The 20,648-nt window shown below is 37.5% G+C and overlaps 1 protein-coding gene across 2 annotated transcripts in view; it reads right to left on the bottom strand.

The window, feature by feature from the left end:
• Positions 1-435: 435 nt before the first annotated feature.
• Positions 436-20,648, bottom strand: part of arid4b (AT-rich interaction domain 4B) — a 75,712-nt gene continuing 55,499 nt past the window's right edge. Inside the window, exons 14-23 of one of the 2 annotated variants that reach the window (XM_065296272.2) lie at positions 20,473-20,570; positions 17,745-17,946; positions 16,892-17,100; positions 8,458-8,542; positions 8,153-8,357; positions 5,559-6,767; positions 5,309-5,419; positions 2,865-3,068; positions 1,544-1,690; positions 436-1,457 (exon numbers count right to left, since the gene is read on the bottom strand). In XM_065296272.2, coding sequence (XP_065152344.1) covers positions 1,321-1,457; positions 1,544-1,690; positions 2,865-3,068; positions 5,309-5,419; positions 5,559-6,767; positions 8,153-8,357; positions 8,458-8,542; positions 16,892-17,100; positions 17,745-17,946; positions 20,473-20,570 — 2,607 coding nt within the window. In that variant the 3' untranslated portion in view covers positions 436-1,320. The remainder of the gene's footprint in view (positions 1,458-1,543; positions 1,691-2,864; positions 3,069-5,308; positions 5,420-5,558; positions 6,768-8,152; positions 8,358-8,457; positions 8,543-16,891; positions 17,101-17,744; positions 17,947-20,472; positions 20,571-20,648) is intronic. The other variant, XM_073812803.1, reaches the window with a different exon arrangement.

Below are 20,648 nucleotides of genomic sequence, written 5' to 3' on the forward strand. Positions count from 1 at the left end.
AGCACTAAACTATATAATTTAAGACGTTTTGTTTTATTCAAATTGTAAGTTTGAGATTGTTTTATGTCATCAATTTTCTTTGGGGGTCCACACTGAAAAGTTTGAGAACCACGGCTGTAATGTATCCAGATTAGGGATGCTAAACAATTAATCGCGATTAATCGTTAGCAGAATAAAAGTTTTTGTTTACATCACATATGTGTGTAAACTGTGTATAATAAATATGTATATATATATAAATATGCACACATTCATGTATAATTTTAAGAAAAAAAATGTATATATTAAGTATTTATATTTATATATAATATAAATTATACATAAATATACAAATGTATATACACATGTAAACATTTCTAAAACATATACATGCATGTGTGTACATTTATTTATACAAAGTTATTATACACAGTTTACACACATATATGATGTAAACAAAAAGCATCCCTAATCCAGATGTTTTGCTTTTCCATCATTCATGGTAATTTTCATAAAATATTTTAAGACATCTATTTCAATCTGTATATAAAACGGTAGAACAAATGCTCCCATTATGTATAGATACTTGACAATGCAAGTAATAGATCCTTCATTTTCTTTATGCAAAATATAATTTCATTCTTTTGATTTTGGGTCGACATCTGTTCTCAAATTCAGCCTGTGGAATGTGCTCATCCTGTTTGAGAATGAAGAAAAACAAGTTGATATCTTACAACGAAACATTCAAGAGGCATATCAACTCCCCTTACGTGTTACCCAGCTCTTCCCAGGATCCCTATTGAGTGCACTTTAAGGCACTGCAGCATCTATTGACCCTCACTGCTCAATGGCTCTCAGCGAATTTCCTTTATGAACTCTGAGAGGGGAACACGGATGGCTCCGGGCCGGATCTGATCGTACCAGTGACGGATGTGTGAAGACAGGTGTGCGCATAAGGAAACAGTGCAGAAATGAATGTGTATTACAGTGGACGATCACTGTAGTAAAATTCATATTCAAAGACAGGATAGAATATTCCTCAATACGAACATAAACACTCGTGGGGTTGGTTTGTAAATCACACCGATTTCTTTTTGTCCCGTGTCAAACCCGACCCAACCTAACCTCTCAGAAAAAAGTGCACTTGAGTGCAATTAGCTTGCCAAGGAAACAGTTGTCGATATAAAATAGTGCTTGTTGCTGTCATCTGGTGGCTTTTGTTTCGTCATTTCCGTACCCCGGTACCGTGTCCGTCAGTGTCTCCAGTAGTGCAGGGGCAGGCCGGAACCGGGCCGAGTGCTGGTTAAGTGCTCTGTGCTGCTCGGTGCCATACGATTCCTGTCACCTGCACTCCACGGATACCCCAGAGTTTTGCGAAGCACCCGAAACTGTCGGGTCGGCCAAAGTCAGCATGACGGCTGCCGTAAGCGAGCTGGAGGACGGCGAAGAGGAGGACGACGAACCGGCCGTAGCATCTGCTGAGACAGAGGAGTGTCAGGGGTTAAAGTCTCTTAATAGAGCTCATGTACTGTGAAACAACTGACAGCTAGTTCACAGAACTCACTCTCTCGCTCTTTTTTCTTCATGCGCTTTCGTCTCCTGTCAATGGACGCAACCTCGGATTTGAGCAGGAGGTAATGATTCCTGATGTCCTGCAGTTTTTCCTGAAGGAATGTTATCCGCTCTGGACTGCTCATCTTTTCCAGGTCCACTAGATGAACGAGATTAAAAGATAGTCAGACATTTATTTTAATTTAATAATTAAATGAGCAAAAATTTTAGCATGGGATAGGTGGGTTATAGCAAACTTTATATTACAGGGTAAGTAATGTAAAAACACAGTATCTACAGATAACCTTAAAGGATTAGTCCATTTTCTTAAAAAAATCCAGATAATTTTCTCACCACCATGTCATCCAAAATGCTGATGTTTTTCTTTGTTCAGTCGAGAAGAAATTATGTTTTTTGAGGAAAACATTTCAGGATTTTTCTCATTTTAATGGACTTTAATGGACCCCAACACTTAACAGTTTTAATGCAGTTTAAATTTGAAGTTTCAAAGGACTCTAAACAATGGCAAACGAGGCATAAGGGTCTTATCTAGCGAAACAATTGTCATTTTTGGCAAGAAAATTAAAAACATGCACTTTTAAACCACAACTTCTTCTCTTCTTCCTCCGGCTGTGTGACGAGCCAGTTCGACCTCACGTAATTGCATATTGACGTCGAAAAGGTCACGTGTTACATATATGAAACGCACATTTGCTGACTATTTTAAACAATAAACATAAAGACACAAAGACATTAATTAGTATCATTTGACATACAACAACAATTCGGAACGGTCCTCTTTCTCTACACTTGTAAACACTGGGGCGTAGTTTCGAAACGTCATCTGTGACCTCTTGATGTGATGACGTATTATGTGAGGTCGCGCTGGCGCGTCACAGGACCAGAGAAAGACGAGAAGTTGTGGTTTAAAAGTGCATATTTTTTTCTTGCCAAAAATGACAATCGTTTCGCTAGACAAGATCCTTATGCCTCATTTGAGATCGTTTAGAGTCCTCTGAAACTTTTAAACTGCATTTAAACTTTAAAGTATTGGGGTCCATTAAAGTCCATTTAAATGAGAAAAATCCTGGAATGTTTTTCTCAAAAAACATAATTTCTTCTCGACTGAACATAGAAAGACATCAATATTTTGGATGACATGGTGGTGAGTAAATTATCTGGATTTTTTTTAAGAAAATTGACTAATCCTTTAAATGCTGACTGAATGAGATGCATTGAAAGCATGGAAAAACACGCAATCATACACAACTAAACTCTTACAGCACGTTCATATCAAGACATATTTCCAGACCTGATCTCTAAATGATACTTACACATCTGTAGAGTCCACTTTGTCCTACCATCTCTGTGGTGGGAATGCTCATGATCCACCTGCTTGTGGTATCTGTGGCCTGATGGCGTCGTTCGGCCGGAGCACTTAGGTGAGATGGCTGACTTCAGTTCACTGTTGCTCTTAGATGAGGGAGATTTGGCAGTGCCCTCGCTGATAGACTGATCCTCACTGTCACTGCTATGAGCTGCAGAGAAAATGAATGACGAGAAAGAGAGCGAGAGAGATAGATATGATTATCTGCAACCCATTACTGTGCTCACTATAGCGACATGGGCAGAATGTCAAAAGTTAGCATGTAAGGAATAATTGACGACGGACCATTACATTATAAGAAAATAATGCACACCCAAAATGGTAATGCGGCACGACGCGAAGCAGTGTCCCGTTACATCGCGGGTGTGCATTATTTTCAAATAATACGCATGGCTCCAAGGGGTTTATAAAGATCTTTTGCAGGTATAGATTTTTTAAATCACATCGATTACCCGCAGAAGACCTTTATTAACCCCTTGAAGCCATGTGGATTACCTCTGTAAAGGATGAATGCACTTTTTTGGGATTTAAAGGAAGACTTTAAGTAAGGGATAATGTAGAGGCAGCCGGTAGTTATTGGGAAATAAGCCCTGTGTGATCACAGTGTGATCAGGACCCGACGCGAAGCGGAGGGTCTTGTATCACACTGAAGGGGCTTATTTCGCGATAACTACAAGCTGCCTCTACATTATCCCGCTTATTACACGGCTACTTGCCACATAAGAAAAAAAACTGGACATGAATATGAATTTTAAACATTTTATTGGCATATTTGTTTTAAATTAACATTTTTATCCTTCCGCGAAACTTTGCACAGATGCATAAAATGATCGTAATACCTTATTAAGATCCTCTGCTTCATACTTGTCTGTCTCCATTTTTTTCTCTTTAACCAGTCTTTGAGAAGTTTTAATGCCCATTCTGTATTTTTTGTGTGTTGGCTTCGTAGCTGTCATGCTCTATTTTGTCAAGTTCAGTCTCAGTAAGCTCTCTGTGTCTTGTCATTGTTCGTTCTTCTATCCACTGTTTAAATGTTTTGTTTTTTCCGTACATGTTAAAATTAATGTCAAAATTTTAAAATCTTAATTGTGGTTGTCCAGTGTTTGTCACAAGATGGCGCCAAACAGTAATCTTTATTGGCAAGGAGCGATTTTAATCGTACAAGTAGTACCGGCTATGCGTTATTACTTTGGAGCGGTTATTATTTGAAAAGAACGAACCTGCAAATGTCTCAACTGACCCATCAGAATCAAGCAGTCCAGAGAGCCGTGTAATAATATGAGGTAAAATACAGTAAATATTTGGTGTCCCAAGAGTACGTATGTGAAGATTTAGCTCTAAACATCATATAGATAATTTATTATAGCATGTTAAAATTGTGACTTGTTTAAATGCAAATGAGCTGATAAAATGCAAAGACTGATCTCTGTTATGTTGAAATTGAAACTGTGAAATTAGGTTGTCAATTATTCTCTCTCTCTCTCTCTCTCTCTCTCTCTCTCTCTCTCTCTCTCTCTCTCTCCATTAAATGGCAGTGCCATGATTGGATAGTACAGATTAAGGTGCAGTATTATTATAATAAGATCCCCTTTTGACATCACAAGGGGAGCCAAATTTCAATGGAATTTGGCTCCCCCTGCAAGCATATTTTTTTCACATGCTTGCAGAGAATGGTTTACCAAAACTAAGTCACTGAGTATTTCTTTTTCACAGTTTCTAGGTTGATAGAAGCACTGGGGACACAATTATAACACTTAAACATTGAAAAAGTCAGATTTCCATGACATGTCCACTTTAAAGTTGTTGTTCCCTGATCCCCGTTTTCCAACTTTATAAAGCTTGGAAAAGCAAGGAAATTTACTAATATTAACTGCTTGAGGATGAATAAATCATGTGGTAATTTTGACATTTGGCTGAAGTATCCCTTTAAGGTGTGTTAAGTCGATTGGATCACAAGTGGACGACGCGGCAAATGTTTTCGAGCAGCATATATTAGCGCTGTAACGATTTACCGTACAAATGCGCATTTTCTCAATGAATGAATTTGAATGAATTACGGTGAAATGCCGCCACATCCAAAAGCCAGAGGGCGCTCTCTTTCAGAAACTCCAATTGTGCCACAGAAGAAGTACCATTACAAACCCTATTCCAGGAAATGTCTAGAAGAATATTTATATGGCCGTTCTTCAGATCTACCGCCTACTGTCCATCCTATTTATCTAATGAGGTGTACCAAGCACAATGTTTTTACATTAGACTTTTAGCGCGAACCCACAGTGTTCAGTGCCATCTTTAGGCTTTCATTTATAAAACTAAAGGCGCTGCTCTTCACCCATTTGATTTTTGTTCCATTTTGCAAACTTATAAAAAATACATTCACATTTCTGTTACCTGTTTTTCGGTTCTTCTTGGCATGCAAGTTTAGGTTTTTATGGCTCCGTTTGTGTTTCTTTGAAGCTCCGCCCCCTTGGGAATCCCTGTGTCGCTTCTGACTGGATGACGCTGTACCCATGAGAAAAAAAATATGTATCCAACCCAAAATGTTTTATACCAAATTATATTATATGATGATGATTTATGAAAACTTGATCATCTCTATAACTTTTAGTATCAGATTAGTATGAGATGATATTCCAGTTACCTTTGGCTTTCGGATCGTTCTCCTGTAAACTGCTGTGGCTCAAAGTCACACTACAGTTACTGTTACTGTTGCAGGACAGATTTACATCAAATGCTTTGGATGGGGAACCTGCCCCACCCTCCTCTTGAGGCATCTCCTGAATTTCTCCACCTAAACTCTCAACCTCCACCGTGCTGCTGTCAGACTCGCTGCGTCCTTCTACCCTCTCTTCAATCAAAGGTCCTGGCGGTAGGGAAACGGTTGGAGGGCTTGTGGCTAACACGGAGATGGGCGAGGGTGCACGGATCTCAGCCAGAACCTCAGCGGGTCCCTCGCCAACACCTGGAGACTCTGGTGTAGTGGGTGGCGTGTTGAGGACCGAGTTGGTACCGCTACTGGGATGCTCCTGAATCTTCTCCTGGTTCTCCTGGTGTTCCTCTGCTATCTCGTCATCCAGCGGAGGCTCGGCACACGCGTCGTCCGGTCCCGTCACCGCAGGAGGCGGCGAGTTGGCCGCCTCTGTGTCAGAGTCTGAAAATAAATCCTTTAAAGTCTTTTTGGGCCACTGAACCTGGATACTGGACCAAACGTCCTTCTGGCCTTTGGTTCGACAACTGGGCACCCTCTCTTCGGTTCCCACTGACGTTTTGGCTCTTTTGTCAGCCATGTCCCAAAATCCTGAACATCCAGGTTTATTCTTCTCCTTGAGCCCGTTGTACTTCTTAGATGGTGAACTCTTGGTTTTGGAATGTCCTTTTGGCTCTTCTCTGGCCTGAGGTTCCGGTAAAAGATCTCCTTCATCTTCCGAACTGCTACACGTCCGAGAACCTCCGTCTTCTCCGGGTCCTCTTTCTTCCAGTTTTTTAGGTGAACTGTTGAGTAGCCAGTCGCCAGCCCTGGTGCTTCTTGTTTTGCCTTTTGCTTGGATCTTCAAGGTGCGCTCTCCTAGAGCTTCTGTCTTTTTCCTTTTGGTTCCAGAACCTTCCACCTCGACCTCATACTGGCTCTTCCTCTTAGCTTGTTCGGGGCTGTCTCGAGCAGTCATCTCCTGGGTACCGTCCACATCTGCTGGTGCTTTAAAGCTTTCTGAGGGACTCGCGCTCTTCCAGTGCTGCGGAGGCTCCGGAAGAACTCCTTTCCGAAGACTTGATCGTCCGGCACGTTCGTCTTCTTCGTGATCAGCCTCACCATCCTCTTCTCGTTCACTGTCATCTGTGGAGCTCTCGGATGCTTCAATAAACAAAACAAAAATAAGCATTAAATGCATAGTTCACCTAAAAATGATCATGTGTGTCATCCACAAGTTGTACCAAACCTGTATAAATTACTTTGTTCTGTTGAACACAACAGAAGATATTTTGAAGAAGGTTTGTAAGAAAGCAGATCTGGGGCACCATTCACTTCCATAGTAGGACAAAAGAATACTATGGAAGTGAATGGTACCCCTGACATTTTCCTGTGTGTTCAGCAGAACAAAGTAATTTATACAGGTTTGGGATTATTTGAGAATGAGTAAATAATGACACAAATTAATTTTTGAATGAACCCTTTAAGATTCAGATAAATATTTACAAAAAGCCTGTTGAGTAATGAATTGCCATAACTTTTCATTGCTTTGTGGCTTTCCCAATTTTCAACAAAATACCCAGATATTTTCACGTTTTCCATGAATGTGATTGTTAAAATCAAGTAAACTTAAAGGATTAGTCCATTTCTTAAACAAATCCAGATAATTTACCCACCACCATATCATCCAAAATGTTGATGTCTTTCTTTGTTCAGTCGAAAAGAAATTATGTTTTTTGAGGAAAACATTTCAGTATTTTTCTTATTTTAATGGACTTTAATGGACCCCAACACTTATTAGTTTTAATGCAGTTTATTGCAGTTTCAAAGGACTCTGAACAATCTCAAACGAGGCATAAGGGTCCTATCTAGCGAAACGATTGTCATTTTTGGCAAGATACAAATCACTTTTAAACCAAAACTTCTTATCTTCCTCCGGTCCTGTGAAGCACCAGCGCAATCTCACGTAATACGTCATCATGTCAAGAGGGCACGGATGACGTATCGAAACAAGTGTGGAGAAAGAGGACCGCTCAGACATTGTTGTATGTCGAATGATACTAATAAATGTCTATGTGTCAGTTTGTTGAATAAAATGGTCCGCAAATGTGCGTTTCATATATGTAACACGTGACCTTTCGATGTCATTACGCAATTACGTGAGGTTGCGCTGGCTCGTCACACAGGAAGAGGAACTTTTTAAGTTGTGGTTAAAAAGTGCATATTTTTTATTTTTCTTGCCAAAAATGACAATCGTTTCGCTAGATAAGACCCTTATGCCTCGTTTGAGATCGTTTAGAGTCCTTTGAAACAGCAATTTTAAACTACATTAAAACTGTTATATGTTGGGTTCCATTAAAGTCCATTAAAATGAGAAAAATCCTGGAATGTTTTCCTCAAAAACATAATTTCTTCTCGACTGAACAAAGAAAGACATCAACATTTTGGATGACATGGTGGTGAGTAAATTATCTGGATTTTTAAGAAAATTGACTTATCCTTTAAAGCTCCAAACATAATAGTATTACAGTGTGAATATACGAAGTTACCTGGGAGTCCATTGAGGATGGATGTGATCTCGATGGGTGTCATGGTTGTCTGCTGGTTTTCATTATCATCAGACTCCTCTAGCTTGGAGAAGACATCATTGCCAGTGTTTGATTTGGAGAATCTACTGACACGATGTTTGGATGGAGACAGATCGTCTCTGTCTGTCAGTCTCTCTATTCTGTCTCTTTCTCGCTCGGATTTGTTCTGTTTAATCAAAAAATGTCTGCATGTAAATATCCTCTAAATGTGCAACTTTATTTCTTACAAAACATCAGACATATTACTTGATGATGTCAGATTGTACCTTTATTTTTTTGCGATGCTTTATTTTTGGAACGTTCTTATTAGCTGGTTTGACAATCTTATCGGCTCTGATCCATTCATCGTACCTGTCACAAAAAAAAGAGACCGGTCAACATCACTCCCAAACTTAAGCTGTGTGAATCTCTCTTTTTTTTTATTAAATGTTTTATTGTAAGTTTTTTTAAATGTTAATTGAAACTTATCTCAAACTAGATTATCAATTGCTTACATTTTTTTCCGTATAAAATAAAAAAACTTTTTAACCGCCTAAGACCTGGTTTAAGTGTTATCAATTTTTTTGTTGTTTGCACCATAATACTTCATTCTGTGTACACAAACATGGACAAATACACTGCTTCATGTTCAAAGAAAAATATTTGGTTATTTTATTTACTGCTTCTTCCTAACCCCAAAATAGCTGGAAGAAATCTGAAAAAAAAGACAAACCAAAGGTCTTAGGTGGTTAAATAAGTTAAAATGTGCATCATTTAATAGCAAAAATTACAATTACTGAGTATCATTTATAAACACTTGACAAATTAAATAAGATTAAAATATTATTTCGAAAACATTCTTGATTTCAGGCTACAAGTAATATGACTTCATTATTTTCTTGACAGAAATCATGGGATTTACCCAAAGGAAAACAATAAAAACGATTACATCAGCATGACACGAGCCAAAAAGCTTAATGCTAAATCTGAAACAACAAAGTAAAGACATGTACTTTCACATTTAATTTTTTTTTAATATTTACAACATCAACACATCTGCTATGATACAGCATCTGAAGCATGTTTGTTACATGAATACTTTCACAGGGATAGTTCACCAAAAAATTAAAATTCTGTCATAATTTACACACCATCATGTTTTTACAAACCTTCATAAGGAAGATATTTATAATGAACCAGAAGCACCACTGACTTCCATAGAAGAACAAAATATTACTATGGAAGTCAATGGTGCCCAAAAACGGCTTACAAACATTGCTCAAAATATCTGAGTAAATGATGACACAATTTTTGGGCAAACTATCCCTTAAGTACAAAAAAAAAAAAAAAAAAAACGTAATAACACTTTAAAACAATCATTCATATAAAACAGTGGTCACAAGTAGCAAACATGGTAACAGCAACAGATACGTCCTGACAACAAATCCAGACTTATTTCACAACAGCCACTCATATTGTTATTGTTAACAATCCAGAAGAGCAACACAGAAATGCTTCAATAAAACTGCACACAATACAGACACAAGTGATTAAATCACTTCCATTGTAAATCCACCATTAAACTTCAGCTACAACCACAAAATGAGCTCACTGAAATATTTTCCCCCTCTTTAAGAATAATTCTGTATACTGACGACCCACCGTCTGTCTGATCATGCATACTGCACACAAAACTGGGAAACCATTTAGTTGATCCACACACAATTGATGTTTTCTGTACTTCTGCACCATTTTTTGAATTGATTCATGAATTCTATTATTCTGGTATGAAGTCAGAAAACACAGCACGCAAACATGACCCCTCTCTCCATCCGAGTGTGCAGATCAGATTAGTCTGCAGTATGGATCAGAACGACACAAGCTATTGGCCGTGACCCTGTCTTATATGCAAACATGAAGCGTTGAGTTCCCAGGGTCCTGCCTTACCTGATGTTCCAGCCACAGTAGTGCACCAAGTAGAGAACCTCTCCCCCCTCCAGGTCTGCCTCTTTCACAGTGGCTTCGTACGTCTTCTGAGTTCGGCCTCGCCCATATCTCACCTGCACCTTCATCCCAGGAGGGTAACACTCAAATTCTTCCCCCTCCTCCCAATCCTGACTGCTGCTGACATCCCTGCAAGAAAGACAATTCAGTTCCTCCTGTTTCCTGACACTAGACTTTTACCCCTTCCCCCCAAAAAGCCAACCCAAAAATACCCTCGCTGTCTGAATGCTAATTATCCTCGCCTTTCCCTGTCGGAGAATTCTAACAATCCTCCTGATATCGGAGGAAGACATTATGGGGTCATCAGCCGACTGCCTAAATCTTAACTTGGAATAAATGTATAATTAGAAGTCTGAAACTAATGCCTGATTCTATTTAAAGAAATCATTCCCTGGAAAATGAAAATTCTGTCATTGTTTACTTCTCTTTAAAGCACTTTTCACACAAAGATTACAGAAAATAATTGCTTGATTTTGGTTCACTCACATTGCCTTAGATTTTCTGGAAATGCGATCACACACATCCCCTTAAGATCACATAAAGACATGTGACGTGTGATGTAATTTTCTGTAATGACTTTCTTAAAAAGATTTTTTGTATTTGTTTTAAGTACAAATATCTAATAATTGTTAATTAAGATGTATTTTCTTTATAAGCAAAATCACCTAGTCAAATGAAAAAACATAAAATTTGAAAAGTGAATTGTGCTTAAAACAAGCAAAAATGGGGTAAGCATCTTTTAACGGTGCCAAAGAATGCATTAAAATAATAGGATTAATTGTTTTCTGATATCTACAAAGAAAGTATGTTGCTTTATAAAGTGCAAAAATTATCCAAAAACGTTTTACAACTCTAGGATTTGCCCTTAGAATAAAAAGGTCTATTATTATCTTATTTGATAGGGTCATGAATAATAATGTTGAGCTGTACTCTGATTGGCTCTGATGCTCTGTTTTTTCAGAGCAGGTCTTTTTTATATAATGGAAATTTCTAAGTGGTAAGTTTGTGTTTGTTGTGTGCCTTAGTGCTAGCATATAGCATTAACTAGCATATAGCGCTAACTCAACAGTCACAAATTATTGTTTTTTTAGGATTGTAAAAACATTGTACCTAATTTAATGTGTAATTTAATGTTGGGTGCTTACAACTCGACTAGGGATGCACCGATACCACTTTTTTTGAATATGAGTTCGAGTACTTGCATTTCAGTACTTGCCGATACCGAGTACTTAATAAAAAAAAAATAAGATTTAAATTGACAGGTAACAGCTTGAGTAATATAATTTAACAAAAAAAAAAGGACTAGTTTTCCAGTTTGTTGTAAACTCTGCCTCTTTGGACAACACAAGAGGCATTAACCCCTTACACGCCGCTCAAACATAGACATTTTTCAGACCGTGGTATTGATTCCAGGTATCGGGGGACTTTTAACGAGTACTTTAGAAAATGTGGTATCGAGGCCGATACCCGATACCAGTATCGGTGCATCCCTAAACTCGACTGTAACGTCACAGTCGGTGTTATGTTGAGATTGAATTTTTTGATAAAAATACTAAGTAAGAAAGTCATTTTTTTGCAGTGCATTCCAGAAGTGATCCCAAAATCAATGTTTGCGTTGAGGCACTGGAATTTTTCTGGGATCAATTTTCAAGGAATTTACGTTATAACAGATAACAGATGGAATACAAGAGGATATAGTAAAAAAAGATTGGTTTTATACAAGGACAATGCATAGTGAATTGTTAAGCTCTAACAGCAAAAAAAAATGTGACCCTGAACAACAAAACCAATCTTTTTTATAGAGAGAGATTTAAACTGAAAGCTGAATAAATAATTTTTCCAATGAGTTAGGGTAGGGCAATATTTGGTTTGGATGAAACTATTTGAAAATCTGGAATATATATACAATAAAATGTTGACTTTTGCTAACAATATACACATGTGACTAATGACATCCAATTTTTTTCAAGTCTTTTTGGTTTGGAAGAAAAGTATGAGTAAATAATGACAGAATTTAACATTTTCTGGCTTAACTAACCTGTAAAGATATGACTGACTGACTGACTGACTGACTGACTGAATAAATGTATGTAAAGAGAACACAGCAAAACTCAATCACACAACTCTATTGCCTCTGTAATGTGTATTACAGTTTATTAATTCCTCAACAAGCAATAAAGATCTTCTCTGGTTAGTTTGCAGCAGATCTCTACACAAGTGCAGCCACAACCGAGCTGGGATTAGGCAGGACCCTGGTTCCATGAAATAACTTATTATTCTCAGAAATTCTATATTAAAGGGACATTCCACTTTTTTTGAAAATATGCTCATTTTCCTGCTCCCCTAGAGTTAAACATTTCATTCTTACCGTTTTGGAATCCATGCTGCGTAATATTGCGCCTCCTGCAGCCATGTTAAGGCAGCAATGTCCTTAATTATTACACCAGAATGAGAGTATAGTTCCTAGCCATATCTGCCTAGAAAATCGCAACTTTTAATTTTCTGTAGGTCTTAGAACATGATGTAACTACAGAAGAGTCAAGTTTTAAATAGGAAAAATATCAAAACTCTGGTTATTTTTTTTTTGTGCGATGCTAATGGTCTAATCAGATTCAATGGATTATGCTAAGCTATGCTAAAAGTGCAACACTGCAAAAATTTATTTTCAAGAAAAAATGTTAGTATTTTTGTCTTGTTTTCAGAAAAAAATCTAAAGATTCTTAAATTAAGATGCTTTTTCTTGATGAGCAAAACGACCCAAGAAAAAAAGTCAAAAAATATAAAAATGTAAGTGATTTTGTGCATAAAACAAGCAAAAAAATCTGGCAATGGGAATTTTTCTTGAATTTAGTTTTTGCTTACCCCATTGGCAGATTTTTTTGCTTGTTTTATGCACAAAATCACTTACATTTTATATTTTTGGTCTAAAAACTAGACTTATTATATTGGGTTGTTTTGCTCAGCAAGAAAAAGCATCTTAATTTAAGAATTTTTAGATATTTTTACTAAAAACAAGACAAAATACTAAGAATTTTCTTTTCTTGAAAATCATTTTTGCAGTGTAGATCCAGACCCGGAGATCAGCTGAATGGATTCCAAAACGGTAAGAATCAAATGTTAACTCTAGGGGAGCTGGAAAATGAGCATATTTTCAAAAATGTGGAGTTCCCCTTTAATATATATTTTCCCTAAATGAATCGTCACAAGCAGCTTTACAGAAAACATTTTGGGAAAAGATCATCACCCAGTGAAAAAAATAAAAGCAACATTTAATTAAATTTACTAAAAAAACACCTCTATTCTATTCAACTCTATCATTTCTTAAAAGCCTTATTGGTATGTCACAACTGCATGTCGACAGTTAACAACAGTACATAAAACCTCAGTAGGGTAAATGAACAGCCAAATGACTGCAATAGAAAAAAAATATTTTCTTACTTTATTTGTCTTTTCTTCAGTACAAATATCAAAAAATTCTTAAATCAAGATGTATTTTCTTGCTGAGAAAAACGACCTAAAAAATATACAATTTAAATGAATTTGTGCTTAAAACAAGCAAAAATATCTGCCAATGGGGTGAGAAAATTTTAATGTGTTATAAGTACACTTATTTTAAGATTTTTTTTCTTAGCCCATTGGCAGATTTATTTGCTTTTTTTGAGCACATTTTACTTATATTTTAATTTTTTTGTCTAAAAACTAGATTTTTTTTCTTAGGTTATTTTGCTCATCAAGAAAAGACATCTTAATTTATTTATTTTTTTAGATATTTGTACTAAAGAAATGACAACATTACAAACAAAGTCATTTTTTGCAGTGTGTATGTATTGAATTGTGTTATTTCACACAAAGTCTTTGTCGATTTCCTTATCAGATTTAATTCAGACTGCAAAGCTCACTTCTCAGATTATGCACTATTTCTTTTGTGACAAATAAACAATGTCCAAATATTATTTAGTAATAAGCAATAGTCCAAGAGTAATAAACAGTGGCCGGTTGCATAAACTGTTTAGACAAGTCTTACAAATTAGTCATAATTTTTTTTCTTCAAAACAGATCATACCTGTTTTAAATCAGTTGCATAATAAAGTAGACTGATTTCATTTCAATCTGAAAAGTAAGACTGATAAACCTTAGCCAATTGCTAGTTGGTCAGACTAGTTCTTAAAGTGATAGTTTACCAAACATTGAAAATTCTGTCATCATTTACTCTCCCTCAAGTTGTTACAAATCTGTATCAATGTCTTTGTCTTGCTGAACACAAAGAAAGATTTGGTTACAAACATTGCTCAAAATATCTTCCTGTGTGTTCAGCATAACAAAGAAATGTTTACAGGCTTGAAACAACATGAGGAACAGTAAATGATCATTTTTGGGTGAACTATCCCTTAAGACACAGTCTTAACTTACCGGCTATGTTTATTCAACCAGCCCCAGAACTAAATCAATTGGTTAAAAACACTGTAATCAAGTAAAGTTCTGAATCCAAGTGAATGTTAATGCATACAAGTCAGATATCATCCACAGATCATCTCATAAACCAAAAGCAAGACACAAGACAGGAAAAGCTTTTCAAAGCAAAGGAAAGCTGTAGTGAAGCTCACGTGCCACCAAACCAGAGCTCTGGACAACTACACAACTAATACCACACCTGCTTAAACAAAGACCCATAAATCACAGATTTTACACCAAAATGTAGAGCGAAAGAAAGAAAGAAATAGACAGAGGAAGCTTGCTAGAAAAACGCCACCATGCAGTTTTAGTGAAGCGCCGTGTTTCTGCTCAAAGTGAGACACAACATGTGTGAAACTATCATCTCACATTCAATAGCTTTTCTTTGTAAACATCACTGTGGTTTTACTGTCTTTCTTTTTTTATTACGGTGAGATATCAGCAGCATAACTTTAGTTTCACACTGACAGATTGACAGCAACATAAAATAAAGTGACTGCTTTCACACTGCATACAAAAACACTTGTAACCAGCTGAAACTATAGCACTGCGCCAAAACCAATAACATCTCACCTGACCTGCAGTCTGAATTAAAAGTGATTAACACATAGAACGTAAATATACAACATGACTTTCTATTGCGTTGTTTTCACAGACAGCACATCAAGTGCAAACAGCATTACGCTTACTCTGATTCACTGAAAATGTTTTACTCGTCATTTTTTCTGCCTATCCGTCTTTCTTTCGGTCAATCAATCATCTGCACCATCACCTTTCACTCTTAGGCCTAGTCCACACATACATGGGTATTTTTATGAACTCATTTGTTGAAAAAAAATCTCCACACAAGCACAGTTTCAAAAAATCTCAGTCCACATGAAAACGCAAATTGCGCTATGACGCACTGTCAAAAGCATGCCAAACCAACAGGTGGCGATATAACCCGAACCGTAAAGTCATGTTGGCCAATCAGAAGCCTGAAAAAAGGTTATTACCGGTAGACAAACACCATGGCACATCGAAGGAGAGTGCACAGACTCACCCCTAATATAAACAAAAGACTCCAACACCACAAGCCAAAATCTTCGGTTTAACCGGCTACACGACAACAATGTAACCGGGCAAAAATGTTCACCATGGCAAGAGTTTTTAAAAATGTTTGATTTCAGTGACCTGATAGTGCGTTTGCCTGTGGACTAACGGCATAGAAAAAGCTGCGGTTTTGAAAATCCTCGTGTTCATGTGGACAGGGCCTTAAAGGGACACTCCACTTTTTGACAATATGCTAATTTCCCAGCTCCCCTAGACTTAAACTTTTCATTTTTACATTTTTGGAATCTATTCAGCTGATCTCCAGACCTGGCAGTACCACTTTTAGCATAGCTTAGCATAATCCATTGAATCTGATTAGACCATTAGCATTGCGCTCAAAAATGACTAAAGAGTTTTGATAATTTTTCTATTTAAAACAGCAGCAGCAGGCGCAATGATATTACGCAGTGCCCGAAAATAGCCCCCCGTTACTGTTAATGCACGGGACTATTTTCAGGCACTGCATAATATCATTGCGCCTGCTGCAGCCATGCTACGGCAGCAAAGTCCTTGATTATTAAGCCAGAATGAGGGCCATATCTGCCTAGAAAATCGCAACTTTTAATTTTCTGTCGGTCTTAGTACACAATGTAACTACAGAAGAGTCAAGTTTTAAATAGGAAAAATATCCAAACTCTTTGGTTGTTTTTGAGCGCGATGCTAATGGTCTAATCAGATTCAATGGATTGTGCTAAGCTATCCTAAAAGTGGTTACGGCAGACTGTGAGGATCGGCTCAATGGATCCCAAAATGGTCAGATCAAATGTTTAACTCTAGGAGAGCTGGAAAATTAGCAAATTTTCAAAAAAAGTGGAATGTAGTAATTTCTCTCTTCTTGAGAGATCCAGTAATCCATGCGCTAGAGGTCTTCACAGGTCCACTTAGATAAAAAAACAGAGGTCCGACCAAAATCTGGAGCGGGTTCGGGGCTAAAAGTTTTACGTGTGCCTTGGACACGGGTCGGGTATATCAAAAACGGCATCGGGTCTCAGGTAATTAAAAATGAATGTGTTTTTTTGTCGAATGCACTTTACAAAAATATAAAGATTTATGCACGTGGAAGTCGGGTAAAAAGTGATGTGTTGAGTACATTTCTTTGGACCCGAGAAGACCTCTACCATGTGCTGCTGTTCAGTGAGTAAAACACAGCTTGCTGTATCAGGTTCCACCTACCCTGACAGATCTTTGTTATCAGAATCTTCACAGGGTTCCTCCTTTACGATCTCTGTGCCCGGACCCTCTGTTGTCAGGCCGCTCTCTTTGACCTTGTGTTTGTGGACCTCTTCGCTTGTATCTTTCTCCTCTTCATCAGGACGGTCTTCATTCACACAGCTGATGTCCACTTTATCTTCACATAGTCCTGTGGTGTCTGTCTTCTCCTCCTGAAGCATAACACATCATTAATCTCACATACATGCAGTGCTGATTTACAGTACATTTACTGTACAATCATTGTTAATGTGGTAGAACAGACACTTGGCTTATAAACATATGAAGCTACATGATACATGAAGTTACAAAGTTACAAAAAACTTTTAGAGGCGGTATCCTGCACAGGGCTTAAGTCTAGTACAAGACTAAAATGCTTATTTGAGTTGTCCTAACTAAAATCAGCTTTCACTGACATGCAACTTAAAATATATCAGTGACAAGTTTTGTCTCAAAATGCACACCAGTGGTTATGTAAGGTATGTTTGTAAAAAAATACTCAAATGTAATATATCTAATATATCTAAGGACTAATGCTGAATTAATCTAAACCCTGTCTGGGAAACCGACCCTTAAATAAACACTTCAGTCCATTCACATTACTAAATAAATAGCATGTGAGATAGTATAAAATAATTATGCATATAATAAAACACACTCAGAGAAAACAATGATGCTAATAATCACAAATTTGCATTATATAACTATATCTGTTGTATACTATGCATTTGCTGTCAAAGTATTTCATGCATGTAAAATATTTGTTTTTATTACATACTGTATACTTCAGTATGAAAAGTAGGCCATGTTTGAATACCTTTAACACATGTTGGGTGTTGGAGATATCTGGTTCTTCGTGGGCTTTCAGTTCTTCGGATGTGCTTATAGACACAATGTTACTTGTGCTGGCGGTCTCTTCTGTCTTCACCTCGCTCGTTTTCTCGACGGTCTTATACGGCAGATCCATACGGAAAGTGATTCCAGTGGAAGTGCAGTAATCCTCGAAGCCATACAGATACCTGCAAAAGGTTTGACATGGTACTACGGTCAAATGACATGTAGGACAAAGTACTTTAGACTAAACTGACGAAAGTCATTTTGTTTCTGTGCCATCTGGTTGGTGGTGTACAGCGGGGAAAATAAGTATTTGACACATCAGCATTTTTATCAGTAAGGGGATTTCTAATGGCGCTTTTCCATTGCATAGTACCCCACGGTTTAGTTTAGTTTGGGTCGGGTCAGCTCACCTCACTTTGGCGTGGTTAGCTTTTCCATCGAGTTTAGTATCACTTCGGAGTGGGAGGGATTATAGGCGTGTCGTTATATTTACGCTGCCTACTGCTGTGACATCATACACGTGAGAGCGTTGTTGTACATTCCCATACATTCATTTATTTCTCAGTCTGCCACAAAATTAAAAGTGGCCACCACAAATAGATGTTTGCACATCGCGTTTATAACTACCTCTGTCTCACATGACAGTTTCTGTTCAAACACTGACCCGTAGCGTCAGTCGACGGCGCTCCGCTGAGCCTCATTCAAGTTGCATTTAAGCATATATATTGCGGACGGGCACGTCGCGAATGTGCCGCCACAAACTGCAAGTCTGGAAAAAACTGTTATGGTGTCCCGGATTCTCAACCTGCGGATGTTTTTTATCGCTAAAAGGGTGTTTAGAAACTTATAGCAGAACACAGATAACAACATGTTTGCTTGAGACAGCGCAAGCTAGCAGTAAGCTAAAGCTAATATTTACATTATAGCGATGACGTGACGATTCTCTCAGACCAATCAGTGATCTACAGTGTTTTCGCGTCACGTTTGGTATCAGCTCGGGTCGCTTGGAACCCCAACCGAGGTGGTACGAAAAAAGTATCGGGTACTACGTACTGCACCCAATGGAAAAGCTCGCAAAAGTAAGCTGACCCGACCCAAACTAAACTAAACCGTGGGGTACTATGCAATGGAAAAGCGCCATTAGTGGGCTAATGACACAAAATTTCCACCGGATGTTGCCATCAAGCCAAATATTGAATTCATACAAAGAAATCAGAACATTTAAGTATACAAGTTGAGTCATAATAAATAAAGTGAAATTCTAATGTGTCAAATTCTTATTTTCCCCGCTGTATATCTACATAGAAGGTATGTGGCTTTATTAAGTCCAAACATTATCTAGAGACGTTTCCATTTACAACCCTACGATTTGCCCTTAGAATGAAATGCTCTATTATTACCTTATTTGAAAGGCTCATGAATAATGTTGAGCTTTGCTCTGATTGGCTGTTTCACAGAGCAGTTCAATTCAGTAGCTCTGTGTGTGTAAACAGACCTTATGATTGAAGATACAGAAGTTTAGGAATAATAAATTGTTTGGAGATTGTTAATGGACATTTCTGAGTGGTAAGTTTGTGTTTTTTTTTTCAGTATGGACTTTCAAAACGTAGCCGTAATGTCAATAGTAGAACTTCAGCCTAAACGCTAGCATATAGCGCTAACTCAGCAGACACAACTTTGTTTTAGCATTGTAACAACATTGTTCTTAAAATAATGTTGCGTGTCGTCACAGTCGGTGTTATGTTGAGATTGGCCTGTTTTCCAGCAATTTTTTGCATGCACGAGGTTTACATAAGAAGAAGGAAGCAATTGTGTTTGAGGCTCATGATATGACATTACAATGTACTCTTATTATTCATCTATGCCTAGGAAAATACAGTTTTCCATTCTATAGCACCTTTAAAGAGCACCTATTTCATTGCTAAAAACAACATTGTTTTGTGTATTTGGTATAATACAACGTGTTTGGGTGGTTTATGGTTCAAAAACGCATTATTTTCCGTTTTAAATGTATTTTTGTAGCTGTAAATTTCTTCGTCTTCCTGAAATGCACAAATTTGAAAAGCTCTGTGTCTCTGATTGGCCATCTAATCTGTACGTTGTGATTGGCCTAAATACCTCTGACGTCAGCCGGAAATGTGACGCTCCTTACAATGTTTGAAAGATTCGGTCACAATGCAACTCTAACAGGAGTTAACTTACTAGCTGTGACTCCAAGCGGGAGGAATTATGATAATGTCGATCTTTACTACATCATAATAGTCCAAGAAAAGAGATGTACGTTGGAGATGATAACTCGGTAACATTGTTTACTTTGGGGTTTGTATATCGTTAACATGTACTAATACACACTTACACACCAAAGGAAATGTAAAAACGTGAATCGGACAATAGGTGCTCTTTTAAAATCGATTATTAAAATAAAAACTTTAAACTCAATGTGGCGCTAGAGGGTTCGAGAGACTGATTCTAAAATTGCTATCCAAATGTTGAACAGTGTAATGTGCTAATTGTTTAGCCATAGTTTTCTATAGGCTGCTAGAGACACCCAGCCAAAAAACAAAAACAGATAAAATAAAAAAGATTTAACAGATGTCCTCAGACCGCTGGGTTTGACCTTTAATAGACAGCAAACATGTTTCAGTGGTTGAAATATCACTGCTGTAGTAACTCATGAGTTATAAGAGGATTATGAAAAAGATTCGTACTTTCTGTAGGCACATTTGACGTTGTAACCGGCAGCAGAGTTCAGTATGGGGATGCCCAGATCCTGATACACCTGCTTCCAGACAGATCCGTTCTCAATCTGACACACAAGGAGGAAACACGTCTTTTTTAAAGACCATTCAGACACAAAAGCTGATTTTAGCAGCGTGTAACTCTA

The sequence above is a fragment of the Paramisgurnus dabryanus genome, chromosome 20 (genome assembly GCF_030506205.2).
Source record: "Paramisgurnus dabryanus chromosome 20, PD_genome_1.1, whole genome shotgun sequence".
Classification (NCBI taxonomy): domain Eukaryota; kingdom Metazoa; phylum Chordata; class Actinopteri; order Cypriniformes; family Cobitidae; genus Paramisgurnus; species Paramisgurnus dabryanus.